The sequence below is a fragment of the Colius striatus genome, chromosome 1 (genome assembly GCF_028858725.1).
Source record: "Colius striatus isolate bColStr4 chromosome 1, bColStr4.1.hap1, whole genome shotgun sequence".
NCBI classification, from domain to species: Eukaryota; Metazoa; Chordata; class Aves; order Coliiformes; family Coliidae; genus Colius; species Colius striatus.
The window spans coordinates 79,666,315-79,688,147 of NC_084759.1; the positions used below are offsets into that span (position 1 = coordinate 79,666,315).

At 38.5% G+C, this 21,833-nt stretch overlaps 1 protein-coding gene across 1 annotated transcript in view; it reads right to left on the reverse strand.

Annotated features, from left to right (window-relative positions):
- The window catches only part of MAP3K15 (mitogen-activated protein kinase kinase kinase 15), an 87,384-nt gene that overhangs the window by 46,435 nt on the left and 19,116 nt on the right, over nt 1-21,833 (reverse strand). The window contains exons 2-5 of the mRNA XM_061988580.1: nt 13,998-14,137; nt 10,399-10,422; nt 3,126-3,319; nt 447-615 (exon numbers count right to left, since the gene is read on the reverse strand). Of these exons, the coding sequence (XP_061844564.1) occupies nt 447-615; nt 3,126-3,319; nt 10,399-10,422; nt 13,998-14,137 (527 nt within the window). The remainder of the gene's footprint in view (nt 1-446; nt 616-3,125; nt 3,320-10,398; nt 10,423-13,997; nt 14,138-21,833) is intronic.

Consider the following 21,833-nt stretch of genomic DNA (forward strand, 5'->3'; position numbering starts at 1 on the left):
TATCTTTTAAAACAAATTGAAGTTCCCTTAAATGATAGTTCACATCTCTGGCCAACACAATGGCACAACAAATGCATTTTCTTCATTTCTAAATATTTCTTTCTATATGACTTTGGCAGCGAGGGAAGAAACAGAGAGAAGGGAAAAGCAAACATTTGGCCTCAGTAGAGAGCTTTTTCCCTTTTCCTTTTTTTTTCTTAAGGACGTTAAAAATAACTCACAACAAAGCAGGAGACCTCAGGAACTTACCTAATCCATGTCTCTTGTTCATAGGCAAAAATAAATAAGTTTAAAGACCCTTAAGCTGCCCAACAGACATATCAAACTGTTAAACAGTGTAAAAACTTAGTGTTAACTTTGAATCACTGTTTAATAAACAAATACAAAAGAGCAAACGAGTCAAAATCCCATGGTAAAATAATCTTCCTTAGTCTTTATAAACATACCTGAATATCTCTATAAGAAAGAAGCAGGTTTATGACAATATCAGAAGTCAGCACTTCAGTATTGTCCATACGAAGCTTAATCCTGGCCAGCTCCTTAGCGAGTTCATCTCCTTGATATTTCTCTCTAGCTTTTCTAATATCATTTAGGAGTGTTTCTTTATAATAAGCACTAAAGAAATAAAAAGGTAAAGAAATAAAAGAGAGACATATGAGATAGCCTGATGGGTATTTCTTATGAAACACAGTTATATTTCTAATAAAATCATAACTTCTAATAAAAAGTGCCATTTCCTCTAAGTCAGGTGCACAATCAAACATTTCCATATTTTTCATTAACTCCACCTTGTCCCACTTCGGACTGTGGGCCTATCTATCCACACATTTATAATCAGCATTGTGAGGTAAATTTATCAACACCGTAAAACTAGGGTATTTCTTTGCCCCATTACTCACCATGACAGATGTGGTACTTTGTATCATAAAGAAAGCAGCAAAGAAAGAGACACAGAGAAGAAAGACCCATGTGATGTAAAGAGGAGGTACATGACTTTATCATGAAAGGAGGACAGAGGCTTTCAGACAAAGAAACTAAACCAAAAACAAGTCACCAAAAGCTGATTTAGTTGCAAACTGTTCGGTGAATATAATGCATAACATGGGTAGGATCTATGTAAAAGCCCCAGTAAATGCATCCTATTTACACTAACATCACTGCAACACATTGTCCTTTTGTAGAATAATAAAAAGAATTACATAAATTAAAATAACATGTATATTATCAGTATGACAGCTATAAATGCCCTGGACAGGTTAGCTAAAGGTAACTTATCTGGAGCAGCTTATGGAGTCTGTAGTTTGGAAGGTAGCAGATGTCACCTGACAGATACTCAGTGTATACAGCAAAGCCTTTTTCATTAACAACTGTGTATTGAGAAGTATTTAACTTTGCTTAGCATAAGTCCTACATATGGCAAACAAAACTAAGCTCTCTAATACACATTAATTCTTACATATAACATGTAATATATGTTTATAATACAACCCAGCAAAGTCACAGTAAGCATTATTGGAAAGACTTAATAATTGTTTTACTGTCAGTGAAGGTTCATTCAGCGTGGATTTCCAGTCTCAGGTTTCTATCTAGCATTGTCCTTTACTAGGCTAATGATAATAAGCCCTTCTTGCGCTAACCAAACCAAAGGGGGATAATGGGGTAATGCTTTTCAAAAGTATCCAAATGACTTAGGAATGGTAGTCTCACTTTCAAGAATGATGCAACACAACATCTTACAAACTTATTCAAGCTTTTGGCAGAAATGAGGAATCATATAGCTACATCTTCCCGTTCATAGGGGTTTACCAAGACACTGTCTAATTCTGCAGTTGTACAAAAACCTCTTTCTGACATTTCGGTCTGAAAATGGTAGAGTGAAAAGAGGCTTTACTGTAGGACTTCACAACACAATTATCAAACCAAAATCACTCATAGCCCTGGTTATATGTCAGAGACAAAGTATACAGGTAGCTCTGGAAGGCTGGTACCCATAGCATCATTTCACAATGACACAAATGCTAAGTGGTACTAAAATTTACTAGCACCAGGACCAATTGTTCTACTAGTTCCCTGAGTCTACACTACTGAGCACAGCTCTCCTGTATGCTCACTATCTTCACTGAATTCTGCCTCTCCTTTTGTCCCTTTCCTCAAAACGGTCCTGTGCAGCCTGCATGCAGCCTCCCCTCTAGCAATGCTCTGGAGATGCAGGAAGCAGCCTGTGCTTCCTCAGGCCACCAATATCCCAGTTGCTGCCCAGCAATGTGCCAGAGAACAGCAGACCTGCCATGGATAGAAGTGTAAGGGTCAAGGTGCGTGCGAGCAAAGCCATCTATGAGATCCTAAAAGTGGGACCAGGTGAGAGAAGCAGTTTTTTTAGGCAAGTTTTTATCACTTGGGTGGGATCATAATGGGGAAAGAGAAAGAAATATGAGAGACCTCATTACTGCCTCATGCTTCAGACACCAGGAAAAAGAAAAACCTTGAAGGTCAGTCCTTCCCAGTGTTTTCCAAAAATATAAATAAAACCAGAGCAGCTGCAAATTACAGGATAAGTAATGGAGAGAGACTTCCATCTCCAACCCCAAGACTCAAAACTCCAACAGTCTCATGTAGAAGTGGCTTAACAGCATCATGTTTATCAGGTGATTATCAGAAGGCTAATAGTAAAAAAAAAAAAAAAAGAAAACCAAAAACCAAACTATGGAAGTTACATTTGATTGCCCACTACTTCCATATATATACATACTTATTTTGTGACAGAACAGTCTTTCGCTTTGAGCTCTATGAAGAAGCCTTAATCTTATCTCCTATTACAACCTTATGCACTGTAATTTACACTTAAGCACTTTACCTTACCCACAGACTGCCTTTGCTTACTAATAGTTCAGAAAGTAACCATAAATCAATTTCTAGCATAACATGGTTAGTTAACTGCAACAGCTGCAGGTCATCAATACAGAAAGCAGTAAAGCTAGCAGCTTCTTTGAACACTATATATAAACTATATAAAAATAAATAAACTAAAAAAACTATATATGTGCTACTGGAGATTCTGCATCTTTTTTCATAACATTAAAAAGAGACTATCAAAGGTTCTGGAGGTGTACGCATTGTAAAATTACCATGACGTGACATGAACATCCTTGAGAAGGCTGATAAACTTGTCCACCAGTGGGACACAAAGTGGCCCCAGGATATTGTCCCAACTGGGCTGCATATACTCAGAAGCTCTTCGTTGGGCATCACTTTCACAGCAAAAGTAGTCAGCACAAGGTGTGACGATGTACGGAATAAAGTAATAATTGCCACTGGAAGCCTAAAAGAAAAACAGGCATGCTTTAGAAAACAAATGAAAGTGGAAATATGCTTGTGTATGCACACAATCTTTTACTGTCAGAAAAAAAGCCCCAGTTAGATTAGGGTTGGTGCTCTAGGAAGCTTTAGCATGCTGTTTAAGGCAAGATTTATGTGCATTAAGTTCAAGGACATTTCTGTGAAAGAGTAACAAATATTAGCAAGGGTGATGAATAATGGTCCAGATTTGTCAAGCATCAATACAACGAAACTGTTCCATTTTTGTACGTAACGAAGTGACCCTAATAGGGTCTGATGGTTACAAGCTAACCTTCTGCTCCTGAATTTTTGGGGTCAGAGTTGTACTTGCTTCCTTTAGGCTTAATTTATGCTAGGAATGATATGTTGCAAAGAGAAAGAAACACAGAAACACAGCTATTGGAAAGACTTTACAGAGGAGGAGCCTAATAAAACTCCTGTTGTATGCTGCCATCAAATATAAACCCAACCAACCAATCAACAAAACTTTGAAATTTTTTAAAATATATGTAAGACCTTTAACACAAAATTCTAGAAGTAAACCCTCAAAATTATTAATATGTCACAGAAAAAGTGCAAACATCATCAAGGTGCTGAAACCAGAGAGAAAAAAGGAGGTGCCCTTCAGAGCCCAAAACCAGCAAGTTCAATCTTCAATTCATAGAATCATAGAACGGTAGGGGTTGGAAGGGACCTTTAGAGATCATCTAGTCCAATCCCCCTGCAGAAGCAGGTTCACCTAGATCAGGTCACATAGGAACGTGTCCAGGTGGGTCTTGAAGACCTCCAGAGAAGGAGACTCCACACCCTCCCAGGGCAACCTGGGCCAGGGCTTCCTCACCCAATTCCTGAGCAAGAACCCAAAAATCAGACACCTGTGAAGTTTTCCACAGCTATCAGAAGAAGCAGTATCCCACTTTGAGCTACAACAATTCTGCTGGTTAAAAGAGAAGTAAATGCTACGTTTCAGGGTGCCTAGGCAGAAGCACTGAAGCATGGCTCAGTATGATACAATCAACTACCACTAAATATCCTTCAACAGACACCTTGGGGATAACAAGGCATTAAATACATACAGCAAAATCATACCTTTCATTCTTTCATATCATCTAAGCCTGCAGTAAAGCCATAGCCATTTAAATTCACCTTGAACAATGAGAGAATGCTGAGACAATGGAAACAGTGGATACGAAGATTTCACAGTTTAATATGCATTAATAAACTAGTCTGACATTAATAAACTGTTCACAGGAAGTAATAATGCAGGGCATGCAGTTACTAAAACTACAGATGTAATTTAAAACTGTATCAGTGACATCCTGCTGCTGATCTGAGTTAAAGGATTTAGAATTTTAAATTATTTCTAACAGATAAGGATCAAGCCACACTCCTTCCTCATAAATTCTACAGTACATTATCTCACTTGTAACAATATCATTATCTGTTGCAATGTTATCTTTACTTCCTACCAAAAAAGTCAGAAAACTTGCAACTCAAACCACCATTATGTTAAAACAATTTAGTTTTAGGTTCAGTCAAATAAGCACTGAGTTCCATGCAATGCAAAAGCTTCTTGTAACAGTGAAACAGCTCTTCCTGCAATGGGAAAAAGAAAAACAAAAATCTGATTCGAAAGTATGATGTATCTTGTGACACAAAGACAGCTGCAGTTCTCTACTGAAAAAGCAAAGCAATTTTCAGAAAAAAATTAAATGACACAGGTGAAACACTGCATTAATCTCATTTAGCCAGCATCTCATGACTTGGATTTCTTGCCTCTTTTTGGGTAGTGAAATCCATGCAATTAAAACCACATCTTTATCCATGACAGAAACATTTTTTGTGTGTACAAGTTAGAAAACCTGAACATATGTGAGCACGTCCACATGTCTGAAAAGTAACCAGCTCCAATTTTCCAGCTTCTTCTGTCCAATATTTGCATTATAAGATAAAGCCCCTCCATATAGAGTGTGTGGCCTTTTTAAGATAGTCTGTCTTAACTTCATTACATAAAGAACTAGTTCTGGCCATCAATTTTTCTTACACTATAAAGGGCTTGGGATGGCTGAAAATACCATCCATTCTTAAAGTAACCTTACAGGTTTTTAAATGTCCAGAAACATAGTAATAAGATGGCATATCTATTCAACAGAAAGCAGATTTAAAGTGATACATACTTTGCCTATCAGATTACCACTGTGGTATTCAGGAGGAACTTGAACCCGAAGAAAAGCTTTGTGGTTGTCAACCTACTCCAAAATGAAATAAAACGATAGAGGAAAACACCACCACAAAAAAGCATAAGAATCAAGAAGACAGACATGACACATGAATGGAGAAATTATTAAAGAAAGAAAAAGCAGAAAATAGATATAGCTATTTATAGCAAGTCCATATTTACAAGGACAAGAAACCAGTGCAATACTTCAAGTCACAGAATATAACATCTCACTGTCCAGCCACATGATTTGTCTATACATTTTTCTTTGTGTCATCATTAAGATGCTTTCAAGTCTTGCTTTTATGGATCTATGAGATTCATCACCTGATTAGTTAACTATAATCCAACCACTACAAATACACATTTCCTGAGACAGTAACATTTTCATAAAAACTAACTTGCCTAAATAAATTTTAAGAGCTTTAATATTTTTATTATATCAATAGTAACAGTGGCATATTTCATGATTAGAAACATTAAAAGTAGTATTTATTGCTTACTCATTGTTTTTGTACTATTCTTCTACTTTTCTCACAAAAAAGGGAAAAATGATCGTCTGTATTTAAGATGATCCCTTTTGCAAATGTTTTTAATACTTGCTGCTGCCTCAGGCTTTTTTTAAGAAACAGATCAGTAAGTGGCAATATCATACAAACTTTTATATATTGCAAAAATAATCAGAAAATATAAAATAGAAAGCTACTTTGAAATACTACGTCTTCAGGCTATTAGATTCACACAATGTAATCATACTTTAGAGTCTTGGCTCTCATTTCAATCCACTGGGGCTACTAAATTGGAGAATATGAGTTCAAGTGCCAACATCTTCCTATTTAGTTTTCTTAAACATTCATTGCCTTGAAATCATAGATACAGTCTAATTTAGTCAGCTACTGAAACTCTGAAGAGACTCTGCCAATTACAATAAAAAGTGATTTTTCAACATAAAAATTCCTTGTGGCAAGGATAAATTGCAATTCTATTCCCTTTAGATCAAGAAGAAATTTTTGCTAATGACTCCTCCATGGCCCAGACATTATTCTCTACTTACTATAAGAGCTGCTATAAGATTTAATGAAGAAAAAAACCCCCATTTAAATATCTGAAAATACCTCATCAGACCCTCAGGGCTAAGTATAACATAATAAACCTTTTGGTTTAACAGTCAGCTTACATTTCTTTAAATGCCCTCCCTAAAAGCAATTAACAGGGTTACTCAAATTTCTTCAGGCACACCATTAACTAAATAAAAATTAACTATTAAATCTTTCTCCTTATATCCTGTAATTGCCAGTCAGAAGTTCCAGTTTGTGTTCTCACCGCAGACTAGATCAAATTGAATGGGTCAAAGCATGTATCTCAAACTATGTGCAACCAGTGCTACAACTACTGCCAGAAGAACCGTGTATCTTGCTTCCTCAGTCCAACAGTTTCTAAAAAACCCCTTGTGCACTCTTTCTTTCACTCTATCTGGGACATTTTTATATACACTATTCCTTAAAATTCTGTATAGAAACAAGAAATTTCCCAATTGAGAAAAAAATCAAACAACCAAACAAACAACAAATCAAGGAAATCAACAAAATGTTGCATCAAAATAGAACAACTTTCCCATTAATTTTGTCTGTTACATTGGTTTTGGGGGAAGATTATTTTTGCTTCCAAGAATTCTTGAAATGTCATTTCTCCAGTAAAGCAACATTTAGCTGACATCTAAAGAAATCCCAGAGCACAAGCCCATTTTCCATCAGTAAATTTGTTTTCCCATGCCCTGCAGTCCAGTAGCATCCACCGTGCTCTCAAATCTTGACTTTTCTGCAAGACTGCCTATTTGCAATTAACTTCATCAATGGTAATTTTGACAGAAACCAGGAAGCTGTGCATACACCTGCAGTAAAAATAGCAGAGAATAATCTTCAAAGCTCAGAGGAGTTCTACAGAAAGAAATCTCACTGATGAGACACAGGATCATGACCTTGAATTTCAAGCTAGGGCAATTCTTTCTTGGGAACTGAACTCCCATAGCCAATATTTTTTCCTTTTTGTATCCTAGTATGCAATAAATTATCAATACAGAATTTTAATTGCTTCTTTGAGGGAGTCAAGTAGAACGGAATCACATTTCCCATCTTATCTTAACCCTGAAAACTTCATTCCTGGATGGTGGAGGGAAGGAAGGAAGGAAGCTCTCCTACTCTTAGACTCTTTTTTCAGATAGTATGCTATTAAACCTCTCAGACTCACAGCAAGCAGAGTGCTGCTTTGTAGTTTTCACTGTTAGGTCAGCTGTACTCATGTCAAATCTAAAAAGAACTGCTGACCTTTTTTCTATGCATTGTTTTCACCTTTATGTCCAGTTTCCTTGCTCTTGCCTCCTCCTTGATGCTAAATTAGAATAAAGTTTTTTTTACAGGCTTAGTTCCAGGCTTACTTGTAATACACACAATATAATTATCCCAGATATTCAACTTCTCTGCATCTTTAACATGGCTTTACATCTGATCTATGCTATATTTTTTTTTCATCTTTGTATGTGACCTGAGATTTGCAAGACAAATACCAAAGGTGAGGGCAAGAAAACCTCAAAAAAAGATTTAAACTACAGCAGCCAGCACAGAAAATTTTACTCGTGCTGCTGGAAAAATAGTGTGCTGTGTCTGGTAGCAATCTCAGTTGTCTCCTTTTTTTTATACACAGTGCAGATGTGTGGACATAGAGCTTATAAAACACAGAGAGGACTTGTCTTCAAAAAAACAGCAATAGTTTTCCTGTGGCTACCTCAGAGTTGGAGGAAGGTTTAGCAGACCAACTATCTATTCTCTCTGCGATTCATCTCCAGATCCTAGTGAAGAGCGCATTTAAGCCCCTTCTGCTATTCTACAGCTATGGCAGAGGCATATCCACACTTTTCAATCAGGAAAAGAGAAAGGAATATACAAATCCCTACTATGGGGGTATTAACCATTGTATCTCATCTTTATCATTTAAACTTAAATGGTTGTGCACTTGATTTGGCACAGTAAATTCACAACACTTTTCTAGCTACTTAACAGCCCAGCAGCCCTCATCAGCAACTAACTGCAAACAAGATATTGCTTGTATGGCTGTAAAATATTTAACCAAGTAATGAAGCAGTGGCATCATGCTGGGGCAGTAGCAAACTGCATGTCTCTTACAGGGTCAGAGAGAAGAGGAAAGTAATTGTCTATTTGAAGTCAACTCCAACTTAGACAAACAAGAAGTTTTTACTCATTAACTATTTACCTTGGGAATTAGTTTGTTGTCATTTCTGATTTCAAAAAACTGATAAAAGAATGCAAGATGGAAGTACATTTATCTAATAAAAGACAATATGAACAACTCCAAATTACCCAAAAGGGTCAAGAATCCATACCTATTATTTAAAGTCATTTATATTTTCCTCACTGCATTTTACTCACAATTTAAGCACTTTGAAGAAAGTGGCTCAGGCAAATCATCCTTTCAAAGGAACAATCAAGACCGTAGTTTCAGAATGCCTTCCTACTCTTTTTGCTAGATGCATGGTGTTTATATGTCTAATGTCAGGTCCTGCTGTAGAAACCATATCACCAGATCCATCTTCTCTTCCATGAGATGGTAAATAAGTCCTCTCTATGGGAGAAAGAATCTACCAGAAGAAAAAGACTGCAGGCTGCTAATTTAATAGTGCTCAACTGAACTTGCTACCATTCTCTTTGCCTTTTCTTAATTTCTGGAATTACTACCACAGCCACAACTATTCCTCTTGTTGTGGAGGGGAAAACTCTTGTGACATTTGGATCCATTCACCAGTTCATGGATAGTAGCACTTACAAGCAAATCTGCCTCATTCTAAGGTCCTTCTTCTTCAGAGAGCTACAGACCAGCAGATGCAGTTCACACCTCACAGGTGAAACTAGTCCAAAGATCACCAAGATAAATAGGAAAATGACCTAGAGTTTACTCACATGCTCAACCTGATCTATCTTTAGCCTACTGCAGCACTGTGGCCAAGTATACACAGCAGCTCAAAATAAACTGCTCTGACTAATGCATTATCTCTTCTAGTTCTATTTTAGATTATTAGCAAACTCTAACATTTTGTTATTTTAGTCTTACTGTATATTCTTCAGAAGAAAATAAAACTGTGTAGTGAATGTGGGGAAACAGAAACGAATGAGTGGAAGTTTAAGATTTTCTCAAATTCAGTAGTCCCCAAAATAACAATGTAGAGCACTCAAGAAAATAACTATTGACATGATGTGATATATGACAAAACATTTAGCCTTCTAAAACACCATGACAATAAGCCTACAATAACTGCTAAATTCTACCTTGGTTCAGGTTTACTGACATGTTTGGCTTTATTTGTATTAAGGGTAAGAATAGTTTTACTTTGGGAAATAAGCTTTTGCATTTCTAAGTAAAATCTGTGAAGAAGAGGATGGCTTTACAGTAGCCAAGCAGTTTAACATACAGGAGTAGGTCTTATTAAGTCATCACACACACAGAGACATTTGAACAAGTGGGTGAAAGTGGTAGAGGGAGGAAGAGACTATGAATTTCTCAGTTTACATTTTGATCTGTTAACCTATCTATATATCTACCAGGACTTTTGTAGAACTTAAAAAGTAACTTCTAAAGAAAAGTAATTTTTTAATCTAGCTTTGCTTTGGAAAGGCAGTTAAAAAGATCTCCACTAGTTTGAGTTTTATACAGCTAAACTAAACTTCCTTAAATGTTATAGAGCATATATATGCATGGAAACTTTGTTGCTAGAGTTACTTCAAATAGAACGTCCTCATTTTGTGTTTTAAAATGAATGTGGATTTAATACTTACTGTGTTTTTCTGAGATACCATATCCTGGAGGGGAAAAAAAAAGATAATAAAATGTTAAAGAAGAGAATAAAATCTTTATTCATTTTTTTACTGAGAATTATTATTTCCAATAAAAATAACCACTATACATATACATAGACACACATGCAGATTTGTTCTTCACAGCATAATTCACATTTCCTGCCACAGCAATTGCCAAGTAAATGGACAGAACAACACCAAGAAAAGTCTTAGTGTTTCAGGGTAGGGAAAATTAACAACTCAAAAAAGAAATTCAGAAGATGAAGAAAGATGTACTTGCCAATAATTGGAGATAATCTCTCCAATATAACCACATACTCAGTCACACTTAGGGCATTTGTGAGACAGACAAAAATCATTCAAAGCTGGTGATATTTTTCTATGAAAGACTATCTTTAAGATACCCAAGAGTCCCTTCCTACCCAGATGGGCACAAATCAACACACTCTTCCTACACCCTAATTCTTCCCACCTCAAAATCTAAAGAGAGATACTGAACTATGACGCAGATGATGAACTAGATGTCAGAGATTTCCAGTTGCTGGTAAGTAACCTTCTCCTCCTTGTAGTGATGGCTAGCATGTCCAATGAACACTGCTTAATGAAACTAAAGGGATCTCCAGATAAGCCACACTACCAATGTTAGATACAGACTTGTTTCTAAGCAAGGTAATTGACATGATGTAATTATTATTTATTTAATTATTAATGCTCTGAAAACCTAAGATGTTTCTGTTTGAGTAACTTCACATCTGACAGCTTGAAATCCACTTGGACAATTAGTGCACATGTGTCCATTTTCTCAACAACTGACAAAATATCAGAAATCACCTAAGAGGTTTAGTTCTGCAAATATGACCCTCTTGAAACCTGGATTATTCTTTTATAGGTTTAGAACTAGGTTGTTTTGGAAAGAGCATTGGTGAAACTGAAGAGAGAATTCTTGTGAGAATTTCAGGATGAGTCCTAAGAAATAGCTATATCAAGTCAGGCTGCTGAACTACAAAGATTTTCCCAGTAGAAGTAACAGCAGTCATACTGCCTTTGTAACACTTAGGCTAGGCACTCTTAAGAGGCATGGCACAGCAACCTAGATCCAAGTATTAAATTATTGAAGGGAAAAATGTGATCCAATTAGTCCTAAACCTGAGAATAAAAAAACATCAGCAGCCAGTAAAAAATGCATTAAGGTACTAAAATCTAAACAGAATTACTGATTAACTTAAATTTCCTAAACCAAATAAAATCTCTCAGAACAAAAGTGATGGAAGGCTTAGACATCTGAAATATCATATATCTTAAAATTACTATGTCTACCTAGTTAAGCAAGTATCTCCAGTACAGCTTTATCTACTGCAGATAAAGCTCTTTCTCAACAGTGAGAACTTAACTCTTCTGGCAGCTACCCAGCATCTAAGCCATGAAATATATCATGAACAGTTCTTCACTGAAAGACCCCAAGAACAATCCCTGTCTACCTTCTGAAGTGTTCCTAAGCATATTAGGCACCCAATATTCAACTGGAGCTCAACTGCAGAAGAAGTATCAAGGACATCAGGGTAGGGCTGAACCAGGTCCCAGTGCCCTGCTTAAACTAACTCCAGCACTTGATCCATAGGATCTCTTCTCCATGGTTCTGGCAACTTAAACCAAGCCTTCAGATCCCATAGCAAGAAATGCTAGGGCTATGGAGGTTATGCAAACACCTGGCAGACGACAAAAAGATTGGTGACATTGATGAAGCTCCTAGCAGAAGAAAGATGAAGACAGGTAACAGCTTTTCTAGCCTTAAATGACCCAATCACTCTCCAGTCTTCCCATGTCCCCAGACTTGTCCTCGAGCTGTACACGCTTAGAAAAAAAAAGGCTCCAGAACTGACAGTGCAAAGACTTGCAAGTTCCAGCAACAATCAGTCTGAAGATGGATGTAACCTTGGAGGTCATTCAGCACTCCAGTTATTGAGCAGGTGTATGCATTCATGCTTGGCACGAAGTGCAGAACTCAAAGCCATTCACAGAAGCCCCCATTCTGGGCAGAGACAAATAGAAGATAAATAGCCTGTGCTTCCCAAACTTTGCCATATCCTTGGGAGAACCAAGCTGATGAGAACATCTGAGTGACAGCATAAAAGAAAGGTTAAAATGTGTTAATGAAAAATAAAAATGAAATAACTCTTTGTAGTCATGCATACTACGAATGCAGGATGAAAAGTGGTATTCCTGCCCACCCAGATTAGCTAGAGGAATGGACAGCATGCCAGCATGCCTTAGTGCATATCTATATAGACAATCTCTTTGAGTAAAGAATGTGAAAGGCTCCAATTCTGAGTTCTTGTGACTCCAGGTCACACAGAATGTGAATGTGTACGTGGACTACCAGCTGATTAAAGGAAATATGGGATACTAGACACATCAGAGTAGAATCACAGAATCTTAATGGTTTGTAGGGACCTCAAAAGATCATCTAGTCCAAGCCCCCTGTCAGAGCAGGATCACCTAGAGTGGGTCACACAGGAACTCATCCAGGTGGGTTTGGAATGTCTCCAGAGAAGGAGACTCCACAATCCATCTGAGCAACTTGTTCCAGTGCTCCTCACCCTCACAGTGAGAAGTTTTTCCTTATGTTTCTTTGGAACCTCTTATGTTTCAGCTTGCACCCATTGCCCCTTGTCTTGTCCTTGGACATCATTGAGAAGAGCCTGGCTCCATCCTCCTGACACCCGCCCTTTACATATTTGTAAACATGAATGAGGTCACCCTTCAGTCTCCTCCAAGCTAAAGAGCCCCAGCTCCCTCAGCCTTTCTTCATAAGGAAGATGCCCCACTGCATCACCTTGGTGGCCCTGTGCTGAGCTCTCTCCAGCAGCTCCCTGTCCTTCTTGAACTAAATGGCCCAGAACTGAACACAATGTGGTCTAATGAGGGCAGAGTAAAGGGGGAGGAGAATCTCTCTCGACCCACAGCCCTTCTAATACACCCCAGGATGCCATTGGCCTTCTTGGCCACAGGGGCACAATGTATGACTTTCACCCAGAACAGCAATTTCAGGACTTAAGTGTATAGCATGTATTATCTGACCTACACAAACAAACAACAGGCCTATAAAAAGATTTGTTGAAGATCTCTTTTTTATCTTCAAACAGAGCAATAAAAAGGAGATTCTTGTAGTCTTAGCTACTCAGCACCCAGGAAATACAAACCTCATCTGACAGAAGTGCTTCAATAGTAGGAGTAGGTTGCAATACAGACAGCACTTTTTCAACTGTCATCACTACACAAGCCATAACATTTTCTACATCTACGCTAATTCAAAGTGGCAAAGGAAGGAAAAAAATCAGACCTGCACTCTCATTTCCAAGTCTAATCATGTGATCCATACAATGGATCTTTTCTTACAAACTTTTATATTATTTTAACCATTACTATTTTTGCTAGCAGCTGTTTTTCTTAGCATGATTTAGTTATGTAGCTATTAGGAAATGATATTAGATGGAAACAGAAAAAAAGAATAAACACAAGTGTTTGCAGGACTTAAAGATATTTTTGAAATGAAGCAGATTTTGAACTGAGAACCTTACTTTGAGAGACTGAGCAGTGTCAGCATCAGTGTCGTGGTAGAGTATAACATTATTAGCCATGTCAAAGCTTTCACGCACGCCAAGGTGGTAGAACAGTGATGGCTGCTTGGAAATATCACTCATGTCCACAACTGCAACATCTGAAATGAGAGAGAGAGGGAGGGAAAATGCTAAAAAAAACCAGTCATCTTAAAACCAATTTTATTCTTAACAGAATTTAAAATAAATGCTGAAAATACAAGTACATTTGAACAGGCAAAACCAATATTCAAGTAAGGATCATTTTCTTGTGGTACATTTTACCATTCATATAAAAGAATAAGAATCTAGTCAGGAAACTATCACAGTGTTACAGTAGCTGGGAGGCAGAGTTTATGAATTCTGCTTGAGGTTTTGAAATCAATGCATCAGGAAAACCTTGGTTGAAGAAGCAGTTCTGCATTTGCTCTCTGAACTTGGCCTGAACACCCAGTAGGACGGATGGCTCCAAGCCTTCAGGTAGAACTTCTAAGAACAATAATGTAGCGGAAGATTAGGCAAAACTGCAGTACCAAGTGTGTCTTAAGAGTCTGAGATTTAGATATCAGGAAATTCCTAAAGAGTAGTAAATTACTGTAAAAGTGATTCTTAAAAGATATAGGCAAGATGTTCAAGATGGAGGGGTACAGGAAAGAGGAGATTCAACCACAAGTAGGCAGAGCAAAACTTCCCCTGCTGTTGGGTTGTATGCCAGTCAGAAATGGTAATAAGAAATTATATCAGTGGAAGATAACCTATTCAGAAACCTATAGAGAAATACCCCATATTATGCAGAACAGTTGAGATACAGACAAAAGATTCCAAGTTCATAATTTCATTCTCACATTGCCTAAAAGCCAGCACAGAGAGAAGAGGTAACTGGAGGACACTTAATATTGAGTTTTCCCCTTGACGCTTATACCTCTATGCTACCTAAGAAAATTTTATTTAAAACTTTTGAAAGGTCTGTATCTGTATGTCTGTCTGCCTTCACTGCAATGGGATAGATGAAAGAAGTTAAATCCAAAGAATTCCTTGTGAAACCACAGGGGAATCTGAGGTTCGAAACAGATTCCAGGGACTCCATGCTGCTGGACATAAATCCTGAACCTCTGAAGGGGTAACAGATGGTGTCTGTATGGAGAAGGGTGAGCTACTAGTAAACAAGAAATCTAAAAGCAGGTCTGATGTATAAGATCCAAACACAGCAGCCAGTTTGCCTGGGCTTCACTGAGGTTACACATCACGAGAATAAATACCCCATACTTAATATGCAAGTTGTTGGAAAAGTCTGCAATGAATATAAACTCCTGCACAATTCTATCAGGCTATGCTATCACACCACACTGCACTCAGCCAGTCCCTCAGGTTCCTGACGGACTTTCTGGACAAGGAATGTTTTGAGTCCAAAGACAATGAACTGCCTTAAGACGCAAACACCATTCAAGAAAGAAAAAAAAATCCAATCCCAAAACCAATCTAAAAATTCAAACACCATCCCCCTTCCCCCCCCAAAAAAAAAACCTCAACCAAAAGCCCAACACAAAATCGTGGCAACATGAGAAAATCTCCTTATACCTGTGGAACCTCAAATCCTGCACCATCTACTTTTTCTCTTCAACCATCTCTCTACAGCATGGACAAAATTCGTAGTATACTGTACACAAAACAAGTGGGCTTAAGCAGTAAACCCCAGTTCCATAAACACATGCAAATCTAGATGACCTCAATATCATAAAATCATTTTAGAAAGCATAAATGACCTATAAAACAAAAATTAAGACAAACTAACAAGCAAACTTAGTATCAAATATGATCTAGGAAAAAAATATTGTCTAAGAGTCTGGACTGGTTTTAGCACTTGTATAAACTGTTTCTGTGAAACCAGAGTGCCACGAAATCAAAATCCCCATCCTGGTAAGAGAATTTAGACAATGTGTTCATGTAGCACATAGACATCAGATTTTACAATCCAGTGTGAGCAATGATCCGTAACAGAGCTTATCAAAACAAGGCTATACACAGCTCATTGCCACGTACAGTAGCCTACCACTGAAACGTGTCTTCTATTGACTGCTGCTAGGTAACAATGTAAGTAGTAGCAGAAACACATTACATGGACATAAGAACAGAAGTTAGCATCTGCATTACAAAGGGTCATTATCCATCACTTAGATATTCATTGATAAAAGAGTTACAAGAGTGTGTTTCTGTTGTTTATTCACACCTCATGAACACAAGTGTGAAGAAGGTAAAATGAAATAAAAACAAAATGAAGACTAGCAGAGAGGAAGATGGTGTCACAAAATTCGCATGCAAGTGGAAAAAAAGCCCCAGGAAGATAATTGAATGAATTCAGTCTGATCACGGGAACCAAGGGATGACACAAAAGGAAATGACAGCTGACAGAAGCAGAGCATCAGAAGTACTGATGGCAGTGGACTAGTGCAGTAATGAGAAGCTGTATTCCCTGGGAGCTCTCCAAAGATCCCCTCCAACAGGAAGAGCAACAGGCTTGGAGCAGAGGAAAGACAGCAACCTACAAACCAGCTTTACTAGTGTGCTAATGAAATGTAGCTTGAGTGCAGTGGGCCCAGGAAATGAATTTAAACGTCAGTGGAGAACAGATCATAGAATCATAGAATGGTAGGGTTTGGAAGAGACCTTTAGGGATCATCTAGTCCAACTCCTCTGCAGAAGCAGGGTCACCTAGATCAGGTCACATAGGAACGTGTCCAGGCAGGTCTTGAAGACCTCCAAGGAAGGAGATTCCACAATCCCTCTGGGCAGCCTGTGTCAGAGCTCCATCACACTCACAGTGAAATAGTTTTTTCCCGTATGTTTAAGTGGAACTTTTTGTGTTTCAGCTTCATCCCATTACCCCTTGTCCTTTCACATCCTGAAAAAAGGGATGTCCCAACCTCCTGACATCCACCATTTAGATATTTGTAAATGTTAATAAGATCTCCCCTCAGTCTTCTCTTTTCTAGACTAAACAGCCCCAGTTCCTGCAGCCTTTCCTCATATGAAAGATGCTCCAGTCCCCTGATCATCTTGGTGGCCCTGTGCTGGACTCTCTTCAGAAGTTCTCTGTCCCTCTTGAGCTGAGATGATCCTTATTAAAGAAGCAGATCCCTAAGATGTATCCAGTGCATGGGGTGCTGAAAGTACGATATTTAGTGTCACCGAATACTGGGTCTAAGCATGCTCCCAAAAGTCCTGTTTCAGGGTTATATCTCTGCTCTTGGTAGGCAGTTTCATGACTTGCTCAATGAACAATGCTAATATGTGACGCTACAAATATTTCTGTTTCAGTTGTCCTGTATTTTTCTTATGATTTATGCTAAAATCTTTCATTTCAAATTCTTTAAACACAGACACGGGGGCCCTGTACTTCAACTGCATATTTAGTATGGCTGATAAGAAAAAGATAAGAACTCCCTTAAACTTCCTGTGATACTACAACATTAGCATCAGCTTCACAAAACATGATTTATGAATGGAAACATAAGTCAATCATGCTTCATCCTCCATTCCTGTCATCCATATCAGGACAGCCGGTTCAGCCAAACATACTTCTAGGCTTCCCCTTCCAAATTTAGGTTCAATCTCCTCCATTATAGATGCACGTGAAGAAAGAGCTAACGCCAACTTGGATCAAATCTTGTGAAAAATAAGGAATTTTATGCAATAATGAAACATTTCACCTAAGTCTAAAAGACCAATGGATATGATTTTCCAAATTCAGAAGGAAAGAGAGGAGGAGAAGATACAATTCCTCTGTAAAGATGGAAGGCTTCCCACTGCAGTGCAAAGATCTTTACACTGCATCCACCAGAGAGAGTGGAGGGGTGGGGATGGGCTTCATGTTGCACATGACCAATTCTGCATAATTCTGGAACAGAACATTTAAACTCATTGCTTTGTTTCTGGAGCAGCAATTCACATTAAAGGAACACACCCATAAAAATATGTCCTTCCTCGCTTCTTCTTAAGCATAAGAGAGCTTTTAAAAACTTTTTGTTCTGTTGTAGTTGCACCTGAAACTATTTTCATCCTGAAAATAATTCTCTTTTGTCACTAACTCCAAAATTGATCTCACTTTATTAAGTACCTGAATGCAGTTCACTTGGCTAAGCTTTTGTTTTCATTGGAAACCAATTATGCTATGTGTGTACTTTTTAGTGTGTTATTATATTTTTAGTGCATCAATATCACTAGCACAATCTTGATTAGGTCTCTGCATTGCTGCAGCAGATGGCACATAAATAATATTTCATACTACAGCTTATATATTTTAACAGTTGCATGTCTTAAGAGACCAGATAGGGGAACAGATAAATAACTATGAGAATCTCTCTCAACATACTGCCCACAGCCCTTCTAATACACCCCAGGATGCCATCAGCCTTCTTGGCCACGAGGGCACATTGCTGGCTAATGCTCATCCTGCTGTCCACCAGGACCCCCAGGTCCCTTCCCCCAGTACTACTCCCTAACAGTTCATGCCCAACCTGTACTGGTACCTGGGGTTATTCTTTCCCAGATGCAAGACTCTACACATGCCCTTGTTGAATTGCAATATCTAAATGGTGGGACATCCTTTTTTTCTATTGTATCTATCAACAGGACAAGGGGTAATGGAATGAAGCTGGAACACAAAAAGTTCAATTTAAATATAAGAAAAAACTATTTCACTGTGAGGGTGAGGGAGCCCTGGCACAGGCTGCCCAGAGGGGTTGTGGAGTCTCCTTCCTTGGAGGTCTTCAAGACCCGCCTGGACATGTTCCTATGTGACCTGATATAGGTTGACCTGCTTCTGCTGGGGGTTGGACTAGATGATCTCTAAAGGTCCCTTCCAACCCCTAACATTCTATAATTCTATAATTCTATAATTAGATGTCTCCCTGCCCAACTCTCCAGCCTGTCCAGGTCTCATTGAATGGCAGCACAGCCTTCTGGTGTGTCAGCCACTCCTCCCAGTTCAGTATCGTCAGCAAACTTGCTGTTCCCTCATCAAGTTCATTGATTACTATATTGAACACTATTGGTCCCAGCACCAACCCCTGAGGGACTCTGCTAGATACAGGCCTCCAATTAGATCCTGCCCAATTGATCACAACTCTCTGCCTTCTTCCCTTCAATCAGTTAACACTCCCACCACACTACTTGATCATGCAGCCCACACTTTCTCAGTTTTGCTGTCAGGATGCTGTGGGAGACCATGTCAAACGCTTTACTGAAATCCAGATAAACCACATCCACTGCACTACCACCATCTACTCACCTGGTTACATCTTCATCAAAGGCTATTAGTTCTGCCCCTTGGCAAAACAATGTTGACTGCTCCTAATGACCTTCTTGTCCTTTAAATACCTGGAGACAGCACCCAGAATAAGTCGTTTCATCACGTTTCCAGAGACGGAGGTGAGGCTGACCAGTCTGTCCTGCTGCTAGCTCCTCCTTCTTGCCCTTTTTGAAGACTGGAGTGACATTTGCTCTTCTCCAGTCCTCAGGCACCTCTCTTGTTCTCCACGACTTACTGAAGATGATGGAGAGTGATTTAGTAATGACTTCCGCCAGCTCCCTCAGCACCCATGGGTGCCAGGGCCCATGGATTTATGCACATCCAGACTGCTCAACTGATCCTTAACCCAGTCCTCATCAATGAAACAAAACTCCATCTTTAACCTGACTTCCTCTGGAGGCTGGGGCTCCTGAGGATAATCTCCAGCAGTATATAGAGGCACAGAAGGCATTCAGTAACTGCCTTCTGTGTATCCTGTGTCACCAGGGCACTCATCCCATTCACCTGTAGGCCTACATGGCCTCTAGTGTTAGTTTTGTCTGCAATGTATTTGAAAAAGCCCTTCTTCTTGTCCTTGATGTCCTTTCCAAGGTACAACTCCAATGAGGCTTTAGCTTTCCTAGTTGCCTCCCTGCACACTCTGACAACAGTCTTATATTCATCCCAAGTGGCCACCCCTTATTTCACATTAAAAAAACATTTAAAAAGATTTTATATATTTCAGAGTAAATTAAGTTCCTCTAGATCAAACCAAGTGCTGCATTTCTGTATAAATACATACTAAAACTGAAATAAACTGTAATAGTTTAGAAATTGTTTATAAAGAATCTTTAAGAAGGAAGGTTATTTTTACAAGCTGCCATCAACTTTTGCACAAGAATTCAGTTGTGGCTGGAGTCTGACTGCAAGTTTCAGCCCATTTTCTACTCCAGAAAACAAAACACAAGCAAGCAGTAGGAAAGAGCATTGAGTTCACATGGCAAAGGAATTGAGAACTCAAAGAATAGGAAATTAAAGAATTAAATTAGGTATGAATCCTCATATTAATTTGTGAAAAATATTTCTTTCTGTTCACATACAGTTAGTGCTGAAGAAAACAACAGTGAGATTTTGGGGTTTTTATTAATGACACCAATCACAAATTGGAGAAAGAAGGCAATGTTAATAAAAGCCAAAAATTTTTTAATTCACTGCTTTTAAAGGCTGATTATCATGGCAAGACAACAAAGACAATTAATTTCTGGTTAGGCACACTATCCATCCACGTCTACTCCAATTATAAAATAAAGAAAAATCTAAACTTAGCTATACCTCACTTTTGATAGCTGTAATGGATTTGTTAAGCACTTTAAGAATTCTGCAAACCTGGGCATTAAATGGCAAAAACTCTGAAATGTGCTCATGCATCATTTCTTTGCTCAGGAAAATATAAGGACTCTTGTAGAGTGACAATTTCAGGCACATGGTGTTTTACCAAAACAGGGCAACATCTCTAATTTGTGTTTTCAGGCTGAGCTCTTCATTTGCCTTTTATTCAGTTGTGGCTTTAATCTTACCTTTATCTTCCACTGGTTTTATGTTACACAATGATCTGTTGGTGAGAAAGGCATCACCACACAACAAAACGTGTTGATTGTACTCCTCTCAGCAAAAATGAAAGACAAGGAAAAAAAGCATAGCAATTGGGGCTATTGTAAAAGCAAACATTACCAGAACAAAAAACATAAGAAGGAAAGTCAGACCTTTATTTTGCCTCAGTGTCAAATCTTGCTCTGGAAAGCACTTCCATATCCTTCCTGATGAAATCATTCTCCTCTATGAATCTGAACACCGTGAGTGATGAAGAAGTAATTTTATCTATGTGGTACCTGAGCAGAAGAAATATTCTTGGCTAAGGAAAGTCAGCTAATAAATAACTTTCCCAAAAGTACCAGGCAAATCCAGAGCCCTGCTGTTGCTAGGAAACAAAAAAACTAATTTTTGGACAAGCCTTTCCACTACATGGCAGCAACTAGGACCATTGAATCATTCCACTAAATGCACAAGCACATTAAAACTGGCAGTGTCCCACCTCCAGAGACAAATCTGGGAACAGTTATGTTGAGCAAAGTGGTTCAACTGGCACTTCAGTGGCCGGATCCAGCTGATCCACTGCCTTTGTTTGGAAAGCAGGCACATCCAAGTAGAAGTGAAGAAAGAGTTGACATCCAAGTCTGTTTCTAAACACAGCATTTGGGTGCATGCTAGAGAGTCCTTTCCTGTGACCCCGCAAGCCATCTTTTCTTTCCTATGTACATATTAGTCTGGAGCACTCAAACTCAAGCTTCTCAGCTCTCAAAGAAAAAAGCTGAAGAACAGCAGTTTTTAAAATACCAGAATGGTCAGAATTTACTGAGCAAAGCCATAGCCTAGGTGACAATCTGAAAGTGGAGATAAGGAAGTTGATATACTTGTTTGTCACAGAAGTGTCCCATGCAGCTTCCATTCAAAACACTGGGAGAACCCTCAGC